Source organism: Terrapene carolina, unplaced genomic scaffold (genome assembly GCF_002925995.2).
Source record: "Terrapene carolina triunguis isolate 2854851 unplaced genomic scaffold, T_m_triunguis-2.0 Scaffold141, whole genome shotgun sequence".
Lineage (NCBI taxonomy): Eukaryota > Metazoa > Chordata > Testudines > Emydidae > Terrapene > Terrapene triunguis.
The window spans coordinates 8,585,870-8,608,952 of record NW_020664492.1 but is presented as its reverse complement, the minus strand read 5'-3'; the positions used below and the strand labels follow the sequence as shown (position 1 = coordinate 8,608,952).

At 41.4% G+C, this 23,083-nt stretch overlaps 1 protein-coding gene across 1 annotated transcript in view; it reads left to right on the top strand.

The window, feature by feature from the left end:
- Positions 1–23,083, top strand: part of LOC112116016 (stAR-related lipid transfer protein 13-like) — a 361,349-nt gene that overhangs the window by 44,754 nt on the left and 293,512 nt on the right. Inside the window, exon 3 of the mRNA XM_026653538.2 lies at positions 5,059–5,196. Within this exon, the coding sequence (XP_026509323.1) occupies positions 5,059–5,196 (138 nt within the window). The remainder of the gene's footprint in view (positions 1–5,058; positions 5,197–23,083) is intronic.

Sequence of the window (23,083 nt, the reverse complement as noted above, 5' to 3'; positions counted from 1 at the left end):
CTGCAGCCTGGGGCTTTGCTAGGCTGGAGCTCCCCAGCTCCCTCTGCCCTTCCCCAGCACTGCTGCACCCTAGATACCCTTCTCAGCTTCCCAGGCAGCCAGGTCCTTCTCTCTCTCCAGAAGCTAGAGAGAGAGAGTGTCTCTTCTACAGCTTCTGGCCCTCCACCCTCTTATAGGGCCAGCTATGGCCTGATTGGGGCGTGGCCCCACCTGTGGCGGCTGCTTCCCCCAGTAAGCCTAGCTTTCCCCCACCACAGCCCTCTCCCAGGGCTGTTTTAAGCCCTTCAGGGCAGGAGCGGGGTGACTACCCCGCTACAGTCACTTACACGAAAATAATCACACAATATTCAGGTTGCTTCCAATCCCCAGAGAGTAGTCATTTACCCCAGGTCAACCGATACCCTAGATTTTACACCAAAGCAATGCAATAGTCAATCCTGTAATAAATTATCTAAAGGGTTATTAGCTAGGAAAAAGAAATGAGTTATTTACAGGTTAAAGCAAGCAAACATATACACACAAATGAGTTACCATCTAAATCCTGAGAGTGACAGAGTTGTAGTGAACTGTCAGTTCAAAGTGTCTTTCAGGGCGGACCCAGGAGATAACCCCTGGGGATCTCTGGCTTCAGTTTGGTGTCTCTGGCTTTGTGAGAGTTCAAACAGTAAAGAGATGGAAAGTTTTCCTGTGACTTTGTTTTATTTCCTTCATTCAGCTTCCAAGTCCACAGGATGAGCTTCCTTGCACTGGTAGCATTTCCAAGGTGCAATAGGGCCATTATCAAGTCCTTTGTGTTGCAATGTTCCTTGATGGCCCCTGTGATTTTGATAGTCCTTCTGGGTCGGGGGTGGAGACAACAATTCCCTTGCCTGTGTTCATAAATTCACAGCAAACATTTTTAAAGTTATAAAGCAAAGCTTGCATATTTTCTTATAGCATGGAATATTGCCATTACAAGTGAGATTAATGCATGCAGCAATTTAAAAGCATTTCATGGAGTCTAAATACTAAGTACATGTTTATAAGAATAATACCTATTTTGAGCAAAACTAACATACAGGTGAACTGGTCTGGTCTCCAGCTATGAGGTTGTCAGTTCTTAGCTAATGCCTGCAGCCTGGGCAAGAGCTGGCATCTGGCCTGCTCATGTCACATGCTGAATACTGGCAGACGTGGGGATTTTCATTGAACTCATTCGCAAGTCTCTAGCATCAACAACGCAGGTGAGAGCAAGTGATTTTCCACTGAGCAGGGTGTGAGACAAGCGTGTTTTCTGTCCCCAGCCTTTTCAACATGTACACAGAAATTATTATGAGACAAGACCTAGAAGTTTATGACAAATGGTAGGAGCTGAAATTTCTGTTGGTGGACACCTCTTAACCGATGTCAGCTATGCCAATGATGTGACACTCTTTGCTATGACTGATGCAGTTCAACAAAAGTTGGAGTGTGTAAAAACGGGTGAGGGTTATGGACTATCCCTGAATCAGGCAGAAATGAAATGCATGCATGTTGACACAAGTAACAAAAACAAGAAGCAAATGGACATCACAATTAATGGTCAGGTAGTAGAGGCAGTAGATGAATTCAGTTACCTGAGATCATATCCAACAAAGAGCCTGTTCCGAAGAAACTGGCAGAAATCTAGGAATGATTTGGCTTCCCTCATGAAAGTTTGGGAAAAACCATGGCATCTTGAAATGTACAAAGGTTTAATTGGTAAAAACTTTAATTTTTTCCATTGCAACTTATGCATGTGGATCGTGGGGAATTTATGGTGCTGACAAGAGAAAATTGAAGCCTTTGAGATGTGGTGCTGACAAAGATGCTTGCATATCTCTTGGACTGAAAAAAAGACAAATGCTTGTGTTAGAAATATTACTATAGAGAAACAGACCCTGGTGTCTGAAATCAACAGGTGCAAACTTATGTTCGTTGGTCACATCAGGCATAGAGGGTGAGAAAATTATCATGGAAGGAATGGCGGTGGGTCATCGTAGTGGGGGACGACCAGCGAGGAGATGGATAGATGGTGTGCAACAGATCCCTGGGAGGGCAGCTGCTGAGAGCTTGAAGCTAGTGATGGATTGAGAAAGCTTCTGAAAATTCCACTATGACGTTACAAATATTCAGACATAAATAAACTGATTTTACTTCCTTAATGGGGCAAATCACAAGTACAAGATCTCAGAGGCAGGTGACTATACATGACAGCATGTTTGTTGGAGCGGCTAGTCTGAAGTTTGCTCTCTTGAAGAAGTGGGAAATTTTTAACAAATGACAGAACATTTATTTTGCACAGCAGATGCTGTCTCAGGAGTATAGCCCATAATTATGTAGTTGAATCAGGCCACTGTTTTGTGAAGTGTATTTATCTGTTAATTGAAGAACTCTGTTATTCTTTGTGATTCTCTAGGTCTTCCTTTCTCACATATATATTTCATGAATAATACTCTGTTACATCAAATTTTTGTGTGGGAGAAGTAAATCTTACCATATACAGAAAACAATACACACTGCTAATGAATTATATGTAGGATCACGGGGGATGAAATGGTTAGCAGCATTTTTCAGTGCTGACAATATTTACGTGAGGATTTACGTGTAAACTATGTTCTAAAAATTTAAAATTATTTTAAAAAAGAAAATGTTAACGATTTTTCATTTGTCATGCCCTGTTTTACATCTGTGCAAGCTGCAAGTTGCTGCTAGTCAGTTTCACATGGGGAAATGGCACAGGGAATAGGATTCAGAGTCTGATCAATAGAAGTATGAGGGGAGGGAAAAAAGTTCACCAGGCATCACATTCTTTACTGAAAAATTTTCTCTCAAACCCTTTTATTTTTTACATGCTGCAAGTACCACCACTCAAAAATGGTCTAGCTTTCAGCTGAAAGTTCCCTAGTTTTGGAAAACTGCAATTGGTAGTACAGCTCCTCTAAAACTTGTACATTTTCCCCCTGGAAAATATTTTTCAGCATTTCCTACATTTGTACAGGAAGTATAACATTAGTGGAAGATACTGTGGATAACAAAACAGCAGCAAAGAAGTTTTGCTGTGCATAGTATCTTCCACTACTGCTGAAACAATTTGTCTAGTTTCCATGTTATTTCCAATATCTTGTGTTTTAGTAGAAAAAACACCAGATTTGAGAACTGTGAATCCCATCTGTGAGTCTTTATAGTCTCATATCAGTCATGAATATAGTGCTGATATAGGAGAAACAGAAAAAATATATAAATAATACTGTCTGATTTTAATTTCACAGATAGAGTTTTCAATAAAACAAAACTCTGCCTTCAAATTATATATTTTTCTTAATTCTTCTCTCAAAATGACAAAGCATTATACACTAAATTCTGGTCCGTTGTTGGCTTTCATTGCTCCAATCCTACAACACACCACCCTCCAGCCCCACAAATGTACCAGAGGAAATAATCCATTACTGACTTAGACTAGCAGTAGGTTACTGCCCCCTGAAGCCAGTGGGGAGCCAGAGAATGAGCTGATTTTAAGACTCAGTTCTCTCCTAACTTTGTTCTTGGTGCAGTATAGCTATGTGCTACCCCTACTTATAAGCTGAAAGTAAACTTTCTATCTGGCCCTTAATTAATAACTATAGCAAATAGCATTTTAAATAAAAAATATATATGTATTTCACATATAGTTTTAAAACTATCAAAATCAACCAAATGTGGATTGTATATTAATTATTTATCAACACAAATAACTTTTTCATTGCAAAAATACAATTGTTGCTGCAGTATCAAAGATGCAGAGTTAAAATAATAAATCAGGAAATGGAAATCTTTAGATTATAGCAATTCATATTAGCCCATTTTGTATTATTTAAGGTAGACATTTTTCAGCATACACATAACGAGAAAATCTGGAACAGAAGATACTACATATGTGGAGTGTGGCTAAATTAACATTGTTATTGGAACATAAATTGTTGCATTTCTTGAATTTTTTTATTTTAAACCCTTAATGTTCCAGATAGATTTGTATTTTTTTCTATGTTGTAACAAGAAGACAACTAGAAAAGTTTTTTTTAAACGTGTGTGGGGGCTGTTGTGTCAGAGTGCAGAGAACGAACAGATGAGCCTGCACTCTGATCTCTCAGATGTTAATTAAGTTCCCCTTGAGAAATCTGATGGAGGTAATTAGAGAATCAGGTTGGCTGGATGGATGGGATAAGGAGCCAATTAACCTATCAGCTAAGGGCTGATAAAGGGAAAGGAAGGAAGTGCCAGAGAGAGAGGGGACCAGGGCTAGTTGAGCTCAGAGGCCTTGAGACAGACCGACCGATCAACCTACCTACCTCTGTTCCCCTCAGGTCCTGGGGAGATGGTCAGAAAGTGTTGTTGGTGCTGTAAATAGGCTGTTATGGAAAAGGTGGAGGTAATTTAAAAGGGCACAGTGAATGCACAACCAGTGGAATCTGTGCAGTTTCTGCAGGGAGAAGGCAGGAGAGAAGCTATGTCCTGTGGCAACTGGGAATTACAAGCTGTTTTTGTACTTCAGAATTGCCAAGAGTGTCAAATCTGGCCTGTTGTGGTTTTGAAGTAGGTTTCTTAGTCCTCAAAGGAGCTAAAGAAGTGGATTAGGAGCATTCTTAGTCTCTAATTTGAAGTAGCATGGATGATGATTCTTTAACAAAAAGAGATTTTCTCCTAACTGTTTGTAGGATGTTTGAGTTACAGTAAGTGGATGGGGGGGGGGGAATAATTTTAAACAATTTGAATAAAAGTAACTTTCCCCTCTCAAAATATCAGGTTTCATTTGCTTAGTGTTTATGATGCCATATGTAATCCTACTAGCTCTCCACAGAGGCTTCCAGAAAAAACAGTGCAGACAAGATCTGAATTTCTAATATAATAAAATATAAACAGCTGCAAAAAATGAAAATAAAAAAAATAACCTTTCAGGCGTGACTTATACTGTACATCATATAAATTTAATGGACACAATCTCAATTGTATTTTTGTCTTTGTTTGCATTTTTAAAAGATTTATTACTTTTTTTTATTAAAGGACTCATTTATCCCCTTACAGTGCCCTGTTAAAGTAGAGACGGGCCTTCTTCACAGAGATCATCAGAGAAAGGGAATCTGTGGGAATAAGAGGGCAGGCTACCAAGATTTAGATGGTTTGCCAAGCTCAGTGTCAACTGGAGCACGACCAAAAACTGAGGTAAGTAGCTATTGTTTATATTACAGCATATTCTGGCTTCAATTCTTTACCACAAGACTTACTATTTATCATTAAAATCTTCATTGTATTTTTATTTTAAATTAAATACAGTCTATAAATATAATGCATCACAACTGTAAATCTTTTACAATAAGACTGGCAAGTGTTCCCAATACAATATGACTGAGTATTCAAGGTCAAGAATCTGAGTCCCGTCACTATTTTCTACTAGCATGTTATCTGCATTATTTTGTTCATTCACTGTTTAAGAAGAGCTGAAGTCTCTTGGGAGTCTTTCCATTGACTTTAACTGGTTGTAGATCAGGCCTAAAATTTGGATCCACATCTGAATGTCCCCAAATTTCAGGGCTGTTCAGATCTGGAGTTTTAGTCTGGGCCCATTTCTAATCAATGGCATTAATTTCACTTTGTTTCTTTGCCTGTGAGATGGTATAAGCCCTGACCAAAGAGACACCAATTGACTTCAACAGACTTTGGAATAGGCCCGTAATAAGCAAGTAGATCGTGATATTTATGTAGAACTATGGAAGTAAAGTGATTCTAAGATCATGCTCCTAGCTACAAAATAGCAAACCTTTTAATCTGTCGCTTGTAAATTGCTTTGGTGCCTGCAATGATTAAGATATTCTCTTTTTGCTAATGTCAAGTAAAATATATGCATGTAAGATACATTATACATTGTCTAAGGTGTTTTGATTCAAGTAAAGGTATATCTTCTTAAAGGAAAGATAATAACTATAATATGCCCCTTTCTTCATAGAGTGAAGTTGCATAGTACTCTGTAAATTCTATATTCCATTACAGGTTGAAGGTCTGCCACTGTCACTCAGACTGAAGTTTGAAACATTGGGGCCCGCCTGTTTGTTGATTGAAATACACTAATGTACTCTCAGGAAAGATTTTTTCCCTAGTTAAATAGCTTTCTGCTTCTCTTTTGCAACTGCCCATCTACTTTAGTTTGCTCAAGTTACATTAGATCTCAGAAATCACTAAAGAAAATGAGATATTTGACTGCACTTTACTTATTTTTTTTTAAGTCCGATGTTCAAGAAAGCACTGATAACTTTGCTTATGCTTCCTCCCTACCAATACAATCTAAATAACTTTGAAGTGATGTTACAGTAATTTTGGTTTTTTGTCTACAAGTGTCTGTGTGTTTGCAGTGGGAGGTGCTGGAAGAGAAGGAATAAGTGTGAACTTATCATCTTATTCTTCTTTCCTGATGTCTACAATCCCTCCTAGTATTGTACTTCAAGGAATGTTGGCATAATAAATACCAAACTCAGAAAACTTCACTGATACAGGTCATACATACATACAGTTTCAGTGATAACAATAATGTAAATTAGAATGTATTTATCGTTGTTTACAATGGAGTCCCTAGAATCATACAGTTTAGAAATTGAAAAGACTTATTAGATGACGCAATCCATCCCCCGAGGTCCAAGTAGGACTCTTCCATACAATACACTTTTTAGCACTTGATCAAAGTCCCAAGCATTTTGCTGCATAGTAGCTTACAACATGATTTCTGCAAAATGCTAGTGGTCTTTTTAGTAGCTCAATACTATTAGCCACTGCTGTAATTTGGACATAAATAATGAAATTTGACTTCGCTAATTTTGTCTGGAGGACAAAACATCTTACTTTTTCTTTCAAAATTAGATTTTAGTTCAAGTGGTCCTTTTTCAGGCCAAGAAGGAAGAATAAAAATAATGCTAGTTTTAGAGACTGTGTACATCTGTTAAAAGGCTGTTTCTAAACATTTTTTCTATTAGGGTTAAAAGGTATAAAAATAATGTATTTTTAAATGGACACAGCAACACTATTTACATTAAAAAAGAGGGGTTAGTGGCCAAATGGGAATGAGCCTGGGTCGTCATTGTATTTCTCCAGTTTTACCCCTATGTAACTCCACTGATCTCAATGGAGTTACACAGGCAGAAAACTGGAATAATCAGTGGTAAGTCAGACCCAACATGTTTTAGTGCACTAGTCTTTTATCTCTCGAGATTGGAGTTCAAATCTTGGAATGAGTCATGAGTCAAAAAGAGTTTAGCTTTTTCAGCCTTCTCCCTATATATTCCCACATAACCCCCCTGCACTACTCCAAACCTGAAATAATTTGTCTTGAGTTCAGCTCAAGAGACCGATGTTGGAAATTGCAAGTCAGGAATGAAATGAATTGGCAGAGCTCTGCAAGGGCATTCTTGTACAATACCTGACACAAGCTAGGGCTGTTAGCCCCTTATTTTCATGACTACAAAGTTCACTGACTGTTTAAGAACTATAAAAAAGAATAAGTGGCTGTGGCAAATTCACAGTTCAGGAACTATTTTGCTTAGATATTTTTAAAGGAGGGGCATAAATGCATTGCAACGTTTCTGATGAAATACTGATTATCACTTCAAAAGTTTTTTTTCTCTTACTTAATTGGCCTCTCAGAGTTGGTAAGACAACTCCCACCTGTTCATGTTCTCTGTATGTGTGTATATATATCTCCTCAATATATGTTTCACTCTATATGCATCCGAAGAAGTGGGTTGTAGCCCACGAAAGCTTATGCTCTAATAAATTTGTTAGTCTCTAAGGTGCCACAAGTACTCCTGTTCTTTTTATTGAACAGAAAGTTTCCCTGGCTATGAGAGGGCTTGTCCTAGAAAAGAAAGCATAATAGTTGTTTTAATGAGACATTTCCTAGACACAAGTACAATAGAAGACTTAACTGAAAGTTTCATAATGTTAATTTCTCTCCTCCAGTTCCAATGTATAAACTAACATGGGAAATACTAGTTGTGAGGCATTCCGTGCTTAGCTTACTTCTGTAGATAACACAACTGTGGCGCGTGTAGCACAAAGTGTGACCAGTAAGAAAACAAGGTTATGTATGCTGCAACCAGTTTTTTCCTTTAGCTGTAATTCTAGCACTTAGAATAGTGATGACTATGATACTGTATCTAACTAACATTAGGCCAGTGCATGGATTTCCTTAACCACCTGGTTCAGAAAAAGGAAAACAAAAATAGTTTCTTGTAATCTACTGTGCTGAAAGACTTTCTGCTCTTTTTTCTATAGCAAATATCTGTATTAATTCCTTCTCTGGAAGATGCTAGTTAGATGCTGTGTTTTTAAAAAAAAAAATCAATCAAAAAAAAATCGGTGTTTCAGAGATGTCCACAAGGAGTGTAAAGATGGCTGATATCATCTACCATTGTTTAGATATGTATGACTAATGATATTGTAACCCACTGGTCAGTGTGTGTTACAGGCCTCCTATTGGCCAACACAGTATTTGCTAAGGTAAACATAATGTGACAATTGATATGTGATAATTTATTTACATAAAGCCTTCTACCAGAATCTGAGGATCTCAAAATGCTTACTAATACTCAGTTGATCCTCACCACATTTCTATGAGGTAGGTAAGTATTATTTTTCATTTTAGTATCGGGAGGAGGTTGAACCCTCAGCTGGGGACAGGAAAGCTACCTTTCCACCCACGAATCTTGGGGATTGTAAAGGGTTGAACCAGTCCCCCGTTTCACTTAGAATAGCCGAAAGGTTGCTCTAAGTTATGTCCATTAACTAATAAGAACCACTCCACTGGCTGAGAATTGGCCTGAGCATGGTTTGCTCTGATCCTGTCCCTGTTATGTCCCTATGCAGATAGAGAAAGTTAGTGGTGTAGCATCAGCTACATCAAATTTATGCATCCTGGAAGGGTTCCCTTACACCAGAGGAAATTTGGCTGCTTCTTTATGGCTATTTTCCAGCCACTTTGCATGAAAACATCCGTGACTGCCGCCACACATTGAGCAGATGTTTTCATGCATGCCTACTTGTTTTTGCAGAGGCTGGGGATTTGTGTATTACATGGCCAGAAGAGCACCTAGCTAGCTATGGGCATGTCCAAATCCCTGACTTGCTTACGCATGCATGTAACAGAGCATGTGCAGATCAGGCATGCAAATATCTATGCAGAAATCAGGCCCTAAGTGATATTTGGGGAGTAACAAAGGAAGTCTGTGGCAAAGCTGAGACTTGAACCCAAACATCAACGCCCAGTCCAGTGCATTCGCCACAAGACCATCCTTCCTCATAAAAAAAATTAAAAAATTGGATAATACAGATAATTCCAGACTCTTCCAATGGAAATCTCAAGCCACCTGTGAGTATCATCAGTTATATGGTTTGCTTTCATGTCTGTCTTTGAGTCATTGTGCCATTAAATTAGTTAGCTGGAATTTCAGTAGTGGAGTTTGACATAATTTTTTTCTCCTCAGCATGCTCAAAAGTAAATTAATTTCAATTATAAGTATGTGAAGTTTTGCTGAAAATTACAACACAGTTAACTTGGAAATAGCCAACCTCAGTGAACTCTATGGGAGAACTTGTACGTCAAACAAGACTAACAATTGTTAAGCTGGTTAATCTCCCAATGTTGCTATTTTATGGCAGAACTAAACTTGCTAATTTTACCAGTTATTTTAAAGGAATTAGCTTTCATTTAAAAAATCATACTTGTCTGAAATTATGTTACTTGCTATTGTTAAAGGTAATATCTAAACGCCTATAACATTTATTTTTATTTGTTATTTAACGCTAATATTGCACTAACCTTTATAGTCAGCATCAGGGTTCGAGCATGCCAAGTGCTGTAGGCATGGTACCTGGCCTGAAGAGTTTGCAGTCTAAATATAAAACAATGTGTGAATGTTAAGTAAATGCTTTCTAACAGGCCTTGCAATGAAGGCACCAGTAATATAAATGGAAAGAGATGAAAGGGCAAGTATGTCCCCCTGTTAGTTCAGTTTGTTGACTTTGAGTATCTGAGAATGCTTTGTATATGGTCACTTTCTCATCTCTCCCCTGTGCAGTCAGTCAGTTCCCCCTGCTGCTTGTGTGGGTCTTTCTCACAGTAACAGGGAAGGAAAAATCATTTTGAAAAATAAGATCATGTAACTGTAAAACTAAGTATTGAAATGATTAAACAACATCAGCAATCCTTGTTATCGACATGCCTAGCCAGAGACCCAGATCAAGACACCCTCCCACCCCACCTCAGTCAGGTTCTGGGGGGTACTGCCCCTTTGGGAGGTGCTAGGACTGAGGTACAGAGACAGCAGAGTCAAGCAGAAACTTTGCGCTCTCTCCCCTTCCAGCTAAACTCTACTTCGTTGACCGCCTCAGGAGCAAGCCAGCACCTTGGCCATAAAGGAATTTGATTCTCTTGGGGAAGCAGCCCTGGATTTTGATCAAGAACAGAAATGCCCCAGTTTTAAAGCCTGTGCTATGTCCAGGAAAAATCCTACTTCTGCTTCTCTGAGAGATTGTCAAGGAATGCTAGGACAAAATGACTTGCTTACAATATAAAATTTCCACTTTTAACACAGTGGTATCCAGGGAGCTGTACAACCTAAGAGCTCCACCATTCTTGGCTCTCTCATACACACTGTATCCAGCATTTGCCTGCATTGCTTCTGTAAAAATCTTGTTGCACTCAGTAAGATTTTGCAGGATTAAGGACTGCAGGCCCATTCTCTCTGTTCACTTGTCTCCACATGCTCCACACATTCAGCATCCGCGTTCTTTCTGTTTCTTCATGCACAATTTTCCCTGCAAAACAGACCACATTGCATTTAATGTTCTACAGCTATTCTGGCATAGGAAATGTCACTTAGGCCAGGTCTATGATAGAGATGCTTGGCAGTATAGTTATAGTGATATATTATACTGGCAAAGCGCTCCTAGGGTGGATGTGGCTTATACTGGCAAAACTACACTTTCACTGGAATAGCTTATTCCAGCATGTCTCACCCCGCCCCCTCCTGCCTTCCAACGTTGAGCAAAACAAGTTATGGTGGTGAGAGCACAGCTTTGCCAGAAAAACTGTGTCTACACTAGAGGTTTTTGCTGGGACAGCTCCGTTGGTCAGGGCAGCAAACCGTTCAGCCCAGGTAGACAAACTTGGGCTAGCGGTGCTCATGCTAGCACTCTAAAAATATCAGTATAGACAGGGCTTTGAAGTTGGAACTCAAGCTCTGAACTCCACTCCTCAGGCTACAGGGTTACATTTTTATTGGCGTTAAGTAGAAGTTGTTTTGCTTCAAGTTTGTCATTATTTTAATTAATAAAACGAAATATTCTGTATAGGAAAGTTGCTCCCTGCAAGTTTTTCAGTTTTTCCAAACAGGCCAAAGTTGAGTGACCAGGAGGTGAGTCCAAAGGGACATTACATGATTTTGGCACTTTTAAAACTGGATTGGACAAAACACCAGTAAATGTAGTGCAGGGAACAATGCCAGCTCTGGTAGGGAGAGGCACTGGATGACCTAAGAGGTCTTTTCTGTTTGAGTCTATTTGTAATGGTAAAGAGCCAAAATCTTTCTCTTTCTCTCACCCATCCACCCTCATCGAAATACTCTTACTTAGTAGGGAGGTCTCAGCACCATCTAACACCATAATTTAGCTACATTGCACACACATGGCTGGATTGGGAAGTGTTTGTTTTGGTCTTTAGTGGTGGTAACTTTAGACCCCCTCTGTACTGAAGAAATCATGTGGCTTCAGGATTAGTTAGAATCTTGAATAATTGTTAGTTCCAAGTAAATAAAGTGTGTGTTATGCAGTTTTTGTAGATGGATTTTTTATGACATAGTTTTTTTCCACAAGAATATTATGTCAGGTACTGTAAATGAGACACATTAAAGTTGCTGTGCTGTGCTACATTTCAGCCTTACTGCATACAGTCTTAGAAATGCAATGTTAATTTTCAAAGGCAATTTTCAGACTCAGTATCAAAAGACTTGGGGTGTAAGTTGTCAGACTAATTTCTTTTATAAATCCAGAGCAAGAGGAAAACAGGAACTGTACTGAGATAATATTGTGTATATATGCAAATAAATAAAATTAACTTCATTTCCCCTACAGATGACTATATACTCAATCAAGTGAGCAAAGGAAGAAATTTATTTCCCTTTTCATTTATTCAGGCACTGTACATAAGCAGCTGAACTTGTGTGTCTTTAGATTCAGCGCATCAGATTTTTGACTGGGTGACAAAGGCAATTCTCAGCTGTTTTGTAGCAGCCACAAATAAAGAATAGACTGCTTATCCTGTGAGGTGCTGAGCACATTCAGCTCCTATTGGTGAGACATGAAGATGTTCACAAGATTGGGCCCTAAAAGATCCTGTAAACACTGCCCTTGTTAGTTGGATCTGAAGATGACTGCTGTGCATACTTCTGGGAGGAAGGTATTGCTACACTCTGTGTCTTATATAGCTAGCTAGCTATCAATATTCTACTTATTGGTCTGCCCCTGTAATGCATTTGTTGCCCCAATGTGAGAAAATGGAGTCAGAATGTTCTATCTGTTTAATATAATTTAATCAAAGACATTTCCTCATCAATGTAACCATCGTGCCTTTTTACTGCAGTGGTCCCTATTTGGAGGCCTGTAACAAGGTTGAGACTCACTGGTGCGGCACCTCCTACTGGTCATCCTGAGAATTAGCTCTTTTCCAGCCTTGGAGCACCCTCTGCGGGCTGGTGGCTCACCTGCCTCAGGCCCCGGTGCCCCTTTACCTCAGGATTCTGCCCCACAGAACCCCCACATTCTGGGTCTCCCCTCCCAGGGGAACCCCCAACCCTCTATACCCACCTTGCCTCAGTGGCTACTGCCAGTCATCACCTAGCCCCCGCTCACTGGGGCAAACTGCAGTCAGTAATGGCCACTCATCATTGGCTAGGGAGTTGGACTAGCTGCCTCTGCCTATTCCCGGGCTGTACCTCCCAGCCCCAGTACCTGCGTAGGCCTTTATCCAGGCCTCAGCCTGGGGAGTTGCCAGGCTGGAGCTCCCCAGCTCAGCCTGCCCCTTCCCCAGCACTGCTCTCTCCAAGGTACCCTTTGCTCCTTCAGACAGCTAGGCCCATCTCTCTCCAAAGCTAGAGAGAGACTCTGATTGGCTGCTACCAGCCCACTCCTGATTGGCTCCCCGGGGCAGCCCTTTCTCAGGGCTGTTTTTAACCCCTTCCACACCAGAATGGGGTGACTGCCCCGCTACAGGACCCAATCCTGTCATCCTTATTCATGCAAGGAGTTCCCTTGTTTGCATGAGACTTCAGTGGGACTGCTGCATGAGTAAGGGTTGGGCCCTTTATCTTTAACAATAGTTATTTAGAGGAAGAGAAAAGAGGAGAAATTTTAAAGTTACTACAGGGATTGTTTAGACAAAATCATCTGAGGTAGTTGCAGTGGTCCTTGCCGGGCTACACAGGACGTTGGGGTGTGCAAGAAGCTGTGCATCTGTGCCAGGACCTCTCCTAATAGCAGTCCTGATGCTCCCTGCACTCTGGGGAGAGTAAGGACTACTAGCTTCTGCTGCCCACCCTAAGGCCTGGTCTACACTGGGGGCGGGGGGATCGACCTAAGATACGCAGCTTCAGCTATGAGAATAGCGTAGCTGAAGTCGACGTATCTTAGTTCGACTTTCCTCACAGTGTGGGGTCAATTGCCGCGGCTCCCCCGTCGACTTTGCTTCCACCTCTCACCGAGCCGGAGTTCAGTAGTCGACGGGAGAGCGATCAGGGATTGATTTATTGCGTCTACACTACACGCGATAAATCGATCCCTGATAGATCGATCGCTACCTGCCAATCCAGCGAGTAGTGGTAGACGTAGCCTTTGAAACAAGCAGAGACTCCTCTCCACACCAAAGAGATAGGCCAGCACACAGAGTGGAGGGAGAAAATGTTCCACTAAGGGATAGAGCAGATTGCACACCTCACTGCCTGTGGAGTAGCTCTTTAATAGAGATTGCTCCTAGCTGAAGCACAGTCTCTCTTGTGCTCCTCTTGCAGAGGTTCAGCTCTGCATAAAGGCCACAACCCAACCCAAACCATACATATATGGTATCTCACAGCAAAATATGGTATCCTACAATATTTCTCAACTATTCCTACCAGTATTCAGAGCTTCCATTATTACTCATTGCAAAGTTAGATATTTTTCTAGATATTTTCTTTGTCTGTATAAGCCATGTAGCCTGAAGCTGTACACAGGGGCGGTGAGTTATATTCTTTTGTGGTGCCCGGGCTCCAGGAATATTCAGGGCTGGGGGCCCTGCTCCACTAATATTTGGAGCTGGGTCTCTCCCCCATCCCTGCCTGGAGCGGGCCCCGTCCCCGTCTGCCACCCCTCCCCCCATGCGTCTCCCCCCCGCCCCGCAGCATCCCTGCCTGAAAGAAAGTGGCACGCGCCTCTCCCGTGCCTGCTTGTGCTGCCCGTGTAGCACATTCCTTTGCGGAGCGGTATCCTACACTACACGGGCTCCCGGCATCATCTCCTGTCTGCTGCCCCAGGGTCCTAGTGCCCCCCATCCTCTAATGGCAGGGCAAGCTGCCCTTACCCTGCCCTTCCACCCTAGCACTGAGCCTCTCCAATGCCCCAAACCCCTCATCCCCAGCCCTCATCTCCCTGCACCCTAATCCTCTGGCCTAGCCCTGAGCCTCCTCCTGCATCAAAAACCCCTCATCCCCCCGCACCCTAATCCTCTGCCCCAGCCCTGAGCCCCCTCCCACACCCCAAACCCCTCATCCTCAGCCCCACATCCCTCACCTCTGCACCCCCTCCTATCCCCAAACTCCCTCCTAGAGCGTGCACCCCCCCTTCCCACACACCTCCTCCTGCCCCCAAACTCCCTCCCAGAGCCTGCACCCCTCACCCCCTCCTGGACACCCACCCCCTGCCCCAGCCCGGAGCCTGCACTCAGCACCCAAACTCCATCCCAGAGCCTGCACCCCAGACCTCCTCCCCCCACCCAAACTCCCTCCCAGAGCCTTAGGCAGGTGGGGGGTGGAGTTGGGGGGGGGAGCAGGTTCTGGGCACCACCAACATTTCTACAAACCTGCCACCCATGCCTGTACAGGCTAGGGAGCTAACTGTAGATGATCAGGGGAAAGAGTGAACAGAACTCCATGGGGGCAGGAGCTCTCTGCCACCATCTGTTGGTGAACAGGGGAAAGTATGACTACAGAGAGTGCATTTTCATAAGCTTTCTACCCAGAAAGCCTCCAAGTGAAACTTACCCAAACTCCGAATTGGTGGGCTATTGAGACTGAACTGAGAGGACCAGATTAGACAGCATTTCCTATAGGGACTAGAGACAGGCCTGGCTGAGTACTTTCCTAGACTCTGGGGCTACACTAACTACTGACCCCTAACTGTAAGTGGAGTGAAGCAGAGGGAAAAGGGGGAAAGTGATGTGTTAAAGGGATATTTGTGTATTGAACGTTCATACCCCTGTGTGGTGAATTAAGATAAAGGACTATAGCTAAGGATACTCTTGTTATGGGCACTTTACTTATTATTCATATATTGTTGTTGCATTTTCCTAAGTTGATGATAGTTCCCTTAATAAAGTATTTCCTTGTTTTATACTCAGACTCAGTGCTTGCAAGAGGGGAAATATGGCTGTGACGGGAACTCAAGGAGGCTATTTAGTTTTTTCCCATGTTTCTGGGTGGGCATTCAAGCTGGTGGTGTTTGTTAATTATAAAAAGAACCTGTAGACATTTGAACCTGGCCCTTGATGCTGTGGACCACGCCGGGCAGAAGCTTACATTTGTTTGAAGCAGCCAAATGTCAAAATTGTAAACTTCTTTACATCCGCAATTTCAGTGTTACAGCAATTACTCATCTGATATACAGCAAAAAGTATCTGGTAAATACAGAAGTCCGAGCCTCCTGAACTGAAAGACATACTGGTTCAAATTGTTAAAGAGGCCACAAACTAGCCTCTGAAGTAGAGCATCAACACTGTCTCTGATGGCTGTCATCTTGGCCAGCACACCAGGGATTTAACTAGGCACTTCCAGACTTAAATGCTCAAGTGTCTCCAAAAGCTTAAGCAAAAGAGCGGGCTCTGTAGCTAGGGGCTGTAACCAAATCACATCCTCTGTCCACTGGGCACAGAACAGGGTGGTGTAATACACACTGACCAGTGGGTTACCTGCATACACAATTGTATAGTTGTACACACTTCTGTGCACTTTCAATATCTTTCAATGAATTATTGACACTCCTACAAAAGAAAAAGCAAGTGCCACACATACCTCAGAGGTGAAGAGCAGAAATTACTATGAAATCCTATTTGGAAACAACTATGCAAATTTTAATTACCCCAGTTACCTCTTAGGGCTTGTCTTCACTATCGAGGTAAGTCAACCTAAGTTACTCTACTCCAGCTACATGAATAACATAGCTGGAGTCGACATAGCTTAGGTCGACTTATCCTGGTGTCTTCAGTGCACTGCGTCGATGGGAGACGCTCTCCAGTTGACTTACCTTACTCTTCTCTGGGAGCTGGAGTATCCATCCCCCTCCTTGGGTTTCAGAGCCCAAACTCCAGTCCAAGTGAGAACTTCTACATGGCTATTTTTAGCATGAGCCCAAGTCTGTATACCTGAGCTCTGAGACTCACTGCCATGTTCGTTTGTTTTTTCCAAGGGTGGACATATTCACTGTTTCTTTTAGGTAACTAGAACTAAAATATCAGAAGTGGAATGTAGAGTCTGGGTGGAAAGGTCAACATTCAACCACTAGGTGTAATGTGGAGCTCAGCATTCCATACATGGCATTTAGGATGAGTCTAGCAAGCTTTCCTGTTAGATGTTTTCTGTGTAACCTTCTTTTATTAAAATAATCACTTTTTGTTCAGTATATAGACAGAAGTGAAGTCTTTCTTTAAGACAAATAAATACAACACTGATGTTGAAACAGAGAGGAGGTTAAAATAACTAGGCTGGCATAAAACCAGAGAACCCTGTTTTTTTTTTTTCTTATGAGATGGTGTTCAAATTTACGGGTATATTCTCAGCTTCTCCATGTTTATGGCTGTAATAGCAGCAAACTCCCCATTAATGGCAAATAGTATTGTGGACTCTAACATCCTGTGTGTCATTAGCTTATCCCATTAATGTCCTAAGAAATGTAATTTGTTTGTCCTTGGTTGACCAAATTTAACCAGTGTGGTTGCACCTGCTTATGCAAAGATTGAATAATATGGCATGATATCTAATTGTTTATGTAAATATGAAATTCAGCAAAACAGTTATTTGTGGACAGAGATATCCCTGAGATCTGAGGCCTGATTCAGATCTTGTGCCAGTTTTACACTCATGTAAGTGATGATAGACAAATAAAAGGGTGATTGACTATGTTGCATTCTGTATAGATATAGTACAGTTGGTAAGGTTTATTGATTGCAAGTACATTGGTATCTGTAGCTATGCCTCTGTGAGCATATAAAATAATTTGTAAGAGGCACAGGTTTAAGAATGGCTAGTTGGGTTGTAGATCACCAAGGAAAACCACCCGCAAGCTACAGGAAGTATAACTGATAACTCAGTAGGTGGCACTCTTCCCTCTGAATCAGTGGTGAACCAATGTCCCAGAAAAACATTAAGCAACACTGTGCAGCTTGAAGTGCTTGCTTCTGGATAAGATGTGAAATCAAGGCCTTGATCGCTTGATTATTAATTTGTCAAGAGTTGGCCTTGATTCACATTTAAGAGTAGTTAACCCTAGGTCCTTGCCAAATTTCAGCTCCAATAATCTGCCTACCTATAATTCTCCCTGTAGCTTCAATTAAGTTATTCTTCATATCTTGTTCTAAAAATGCTGTCCCATAGTGATTGTGCTTTGATCTCAGAAATGATTGTATTTCCATGGTGGGTAAAATGATTCTTTATATACAGTGTGTTGAGTGTTTTCAGATACAAGGTCCTGTACAAACTATAAGCTGTTTTTTGACATTGGTTGAAGATCTCAGGTAATAATCATTCACAGAGTAAACTTAAATTGCCTAGTTAGAGTTTTTTGCCTTAATTTTGATTTAAAAAATCCCGATGAATTTGTTTTATTTTTCTTGTTTTTATTATTTCTTTTGTTTGGCCGTTTTAAAACCTAACAGCAACTAAGATACTTGTGTATTTTTATTATTATTTTTTTTTGAGTTCTTGATCGTTCTAAAATCTAGAAAGGGTATAAATATATCCTATCTTTCTGGCAATGAAATCACTCTAAACAGTAAATGAAAATATTTTTCCTAACTTGAATCATATTTTCAACTCTTAAACAGTTCTGTAATCTTATGTTACCATATTTTCCCTTGGTCAGTTATTGCACTAAAACATTAATGATTAAATGAAAAAAATATTTCCCTAGCTCTGGAATGTTTTAGTGGCTTCAAATGTTAACATAAATTCTGCACCCTAGGGACATATGAGACATAATATGGGAGCAAATATTATGCATCATATGGCAACTCTGTACAGTATTTTGAAGAAGTTTAAAGTAGTGTTTAGAGAAAACAAATGTTATAGATTAACCAGGCTGTAAATCTTTCAGGGCTTACAAAGTCATTTTGGATAAGAGACGAGGACAGGGGATTAAAATATATTATGTTCACTGCTTCCTCTTAAATGAAAATTTTGTCAAACTGAGCCTGAGTGATGTGGTGTGTTGGGTTTTTTTTGTTTTTTTTGTTTTGTTTTGCATTGTACAGAAGCAACTGTCAGAACTTTTGAAACTACAGACTCTAATAATAATTGGGCATTTGTATAGTACCATCCATGTGAAGATCTGCAAGCACTTGGCAAACATTAATGGATTTAGACTCAAAACATCCCTGTTAGTAATACCGGGCTGTATTCACCACAATGGACAAAAAACTGGCATTTCGCATCTCACCCACTATGTGCTTGCAGAAGAGGGGGTTATCGGCAAGGAGCGTGGTTGCAATATTTTTTAGGATGGGTAAAAATTGATTTTTTAAAAAATCCTAAAAATTAGATTAAAAAAAAATTAAATTAAACACTTTTTTGTTTTTAAGAATAAACTTGTTTAAAATTTTAAACACTAAATGTAAAGCCTAAACATACTATAAACTATTAAAATCATTTTAAATGAAATAAAACAATTAACATTAGCAGCACATATTTACTGCCAAAGTTTTAAAGAAAGTAAGACCACTGATCTGGTGAAAGGCACTGGCTGAGCACCTGGATCCAGAGTTTGTTGAAGTGCTAAATCAGCTTTTGACAGCAGTCTCCTCTACTGCAGGTGCAGAGAGAGAATATTTTCTTCATTTCAGTCTATTCAACTTGTACAGTTCAATGACTACTTCATTCAAAGTTTAAAAAAACAAACAATTGGGAGTAGGAAAAAGGAAAGCTTGTTTTCCTCCTCCAATCTATGAATAAAAACTAGGTGTGAGTGGATGAGATCTACTAGTTCTAAATAAAACCATGAAGGACATGGTGACCAGAAACAATCTCTGCAATTTACTAACTACAGATAATACTCCCTGTGTTAATAAATCAGTTAGTTTTAAATGGAAAGCATGTTTTGATAAACTTTTTCTCTTATGATCTTACACATAAGCATTTGCGCATTTTAATTGAACTGCAATTTCCTTCCAAATAGAACTTGACACAAATCACAAGTAGAAAATAATCTAGTAAATAAGAAATGCATAATTCACCATTTTCAAACATAATATAAAATGTTACATTTATTCAGATTTTTAATTTTATGTTTAAGCTGTATAATTACTTAAATAAATTTATGTCTTTCTTTCTTTCTCCTTCCTCACCCTCAGGTACATAGGGCAGACACCAGTTTCCACCATTTATTTCAGTCTTGAGTTGGAAATAGATGTGTATTGATCCTGTGTATTGATCCTGTGTATTGTCCCCGTTAGCAAAAAGAAGTACCACATTTAGTGTAAAGGCTATATTTAGTTGTAAATCAGTAAATTTGAATGGTTACCAATCAATGAGAATCAACTTTTCTTTTGGAAAATAACTAAAAATTACAAATTCAAATGCATGATTAAAACTGATGATTTAAATCAAGGTTTTGTTCTTTCTGATTTAAATCATAATTACATCAGTCAACCCTGATACTTCTTCCTTCCTGATCAAAGGAACCAATGAAGTAAATCTGGCCCATGTGGGGAAGCAAAAGCACAGTGTGTAAATTACGGTCCAGGGTCACACAGGAAAGCTATGGCAGTGCTGAGAATAGAACCTAGGTCTCTTGACCTTCAGTTCTGAGCCCAGCGGTGCTGGAACAATTTTTATAGTGGGGGTGCTGAGAGCCATGGAACCAAACTGTAAACCCTGTATATAACCACTTCAAGCCAGAGAGTGCAGCAGCACCCCTAGGGGCCCTAGTTCCAGCACCTATGTCTGACACTTAAGCACATGGTCATCCCTCCCTTCTTTTTGAAGGGCTCCTTCATGCAATGGGCCATTGCAGCAGTGCTGCTTGCTGCACTCCTTTGCAATTAGTTCAGAATATACAAAATACCAAATGTGTTTAATTCTTTGTAATGCTATTTCCTATTTTAAGCAAGCTACTGTGAAGCAAATCCTGCTGCACAAAGCATTCAGGTGATCTGTCAGAACCACTTGTTCTTTCCTTTTTCTTTTTCCTTCCCTCTTGAGAAACCAAACAATCTTCTTTTCTTAGAGCTGACAAAGTGGCACCTCCCAAAATGAGGCTACTGGGAACTATATATTTTTAGTTATACAGATTATCCACCTGCTGTGCATTCAGTACTGCCACACTTCATTATACAGTTAGGGTTGCCAACTTTCTAACTGCACAAAACTGATCACCCTTGCCCCGCCCCCACTCACTCCAGCCCCCCTCCCTCCATCGCTCACTCTCTCACCCTCACTCACTTTCACTAGGCTGGGGCCAGGGGTTGGGGTGCAGGAGGGAGTGAGTGCTCCAGTGGGGGGCGAGGGAGGCTCCAGGAGGGGGCTAGAAATTAGGGGTTCAGGGTGAGGGAGGGGGCTCTGGGCTGGGGCAGGGGGTTGGTATGCCGGAGGAGCTGAGGGCTCCCACTGGGAGTGCAGGCTCCGGGGTGGGGCTGGGGCCAAGGGTTTTGGAGTGAGGGAGGAGGCTCGGAGCGGGGAGTTGGGGTGTAGGAGCAGGTGCAGGCTCTGGGAGGGAGTCTGGGGACGAGAGGGGGCTCAGGGCTGGGGCAGGGAGTTGGAGTGTGGGAGGGGGCTCAGGGTCTAGGAGGGAGTTAGGGTGCAGGAGGGGGTTCCAACCTGGGGTAGGGGCTTCGGGGTGCGGGCTAAAGCCAGGTGGCACTTACCTATGGCAGCTCTCGATCGGTGGCGCAGTGGGGCTAAGGGAGGGTCCCTGCCTGCCCTGGCTCTGCGCTGCTCCTGGAAGCGGCCGGCATGTCCGACCCCTAGGCGGAGGCGCGGCCAGACAGCTCTGCGTGGTGCATGCTGCCTGTGCCCCAAGGCGCTGCCTGTGCCCGCAAGCTTTGCCCCAACCCTACCCATTGGCCATGGTTCCTGGCCAATGGGAGCTGCGGAGCCGGTGTTCGAGGCGGGGGCAGTGCGTGGAGGTTCCCTGGCCGCCCCTGCGCCTAGGTGCCGCAGGGACATGCCGATTGCTTCCAGAAGGTGCGCAGAGCCAGGGCAGGCAGGGAGCCTGTCTTACCATGCTGTGCCACCGACCAGACTTTTAACAGCCTGGTCAGCAGCCACCAGGGTGCCTTTTTGACCAGGCGTTCTGGTCGAAAACTGGACGCCTGGCAATCCTAGTTAGCATGAGGATACTTAATCTATCAATTACTAGTTGTTTGCTCTTCATATGCATCCAGTGACTTCATAAAAGTGCTAAATCATTCCACTTGGTCATATAAATTAGAACCACCCCTTTATCACACATACACAAAACATGCACGTGCACAGTTTGCTCACTGTGGAAATGCAGGGGTAGCTTGTGACTAGTAGCACCTGTGGGTGTGCAATGTAGGGACAGGCTACAAGAAGATGCTGCTCATGGGAAAGCCACAATTCCACTCATCGTGTTGTGCAATCTTTCCAATGATTTCAGTGAGTTGGATCAGGACCTTTAGGGCACAAGGCCCTGTGGAGTCCTGCATGGCCAGCAGCCCTAGAAACCTCAAACGAAAAAGTAGGCCATGTCCTCATTTTTCCCTACTCCACTGGCTGAGTTGGTCCAGGGAGGAGAGACGCTATGCTTTCACCATGTTATCTTAAAAGCACAAAACAGCCCTTAGATAGTAGGCCAGGGCAGAGAAAACAGAACTACAGCACAGTGCTTAAAAAAATACATTTAGACTTAAAATAAGCATTTTTAAAAAATCACAATATTCCTTTGTTTACAGATATGTTTTTTCTTTGGCATATGGTGTGATTTTTTTTTTAACTTAATTTCAACAAATTTTAAAGACATGGATTCAACTTACCCACAGTGGAAAATGTTTTATTTCTGTGTATCCCATATGGTATTTAAGAAAATTAAGTAGATCAGAGCAGTAACAAAGAATCTGCTGACAGGTGAAATAAAAGGATTTTTATCCCTCTCTGCTTGAGGATTTATAGTGAAAGTATTATTTAAAGTAGGTTGAATTTTCTTTGGCTGCATCTACCTCAGTGTAAGAATTTGCCTTATAACACTTGGTATAACTAGTGTGATAACACTTCACAGAGCCTCAGCTTATCAGGGGAATTCCAAATTCTTACACTGACTGAAGCACATTTGTTGTCATGTTACCCTTGTAAATATTTTATGTTGGCTTAAGGCTCAAGGGCAGATATCTATTTTTATTCTGTGCTTATGAAAAACCATGTGCCTAAAAAATCTTTTGGTTTAAAACATTTAAGAATAGCAAAGTCAGTTGAAAGCCATTTCCAGAAATACAAATTGTGACACAGCTCTTCTTTTATTAGATGTGTTAAATGATACTTTGCTAAGCTTCTGTCACCTTTACAATAAATAGCCGTTCAAAACAAAAGAATCCTCACAC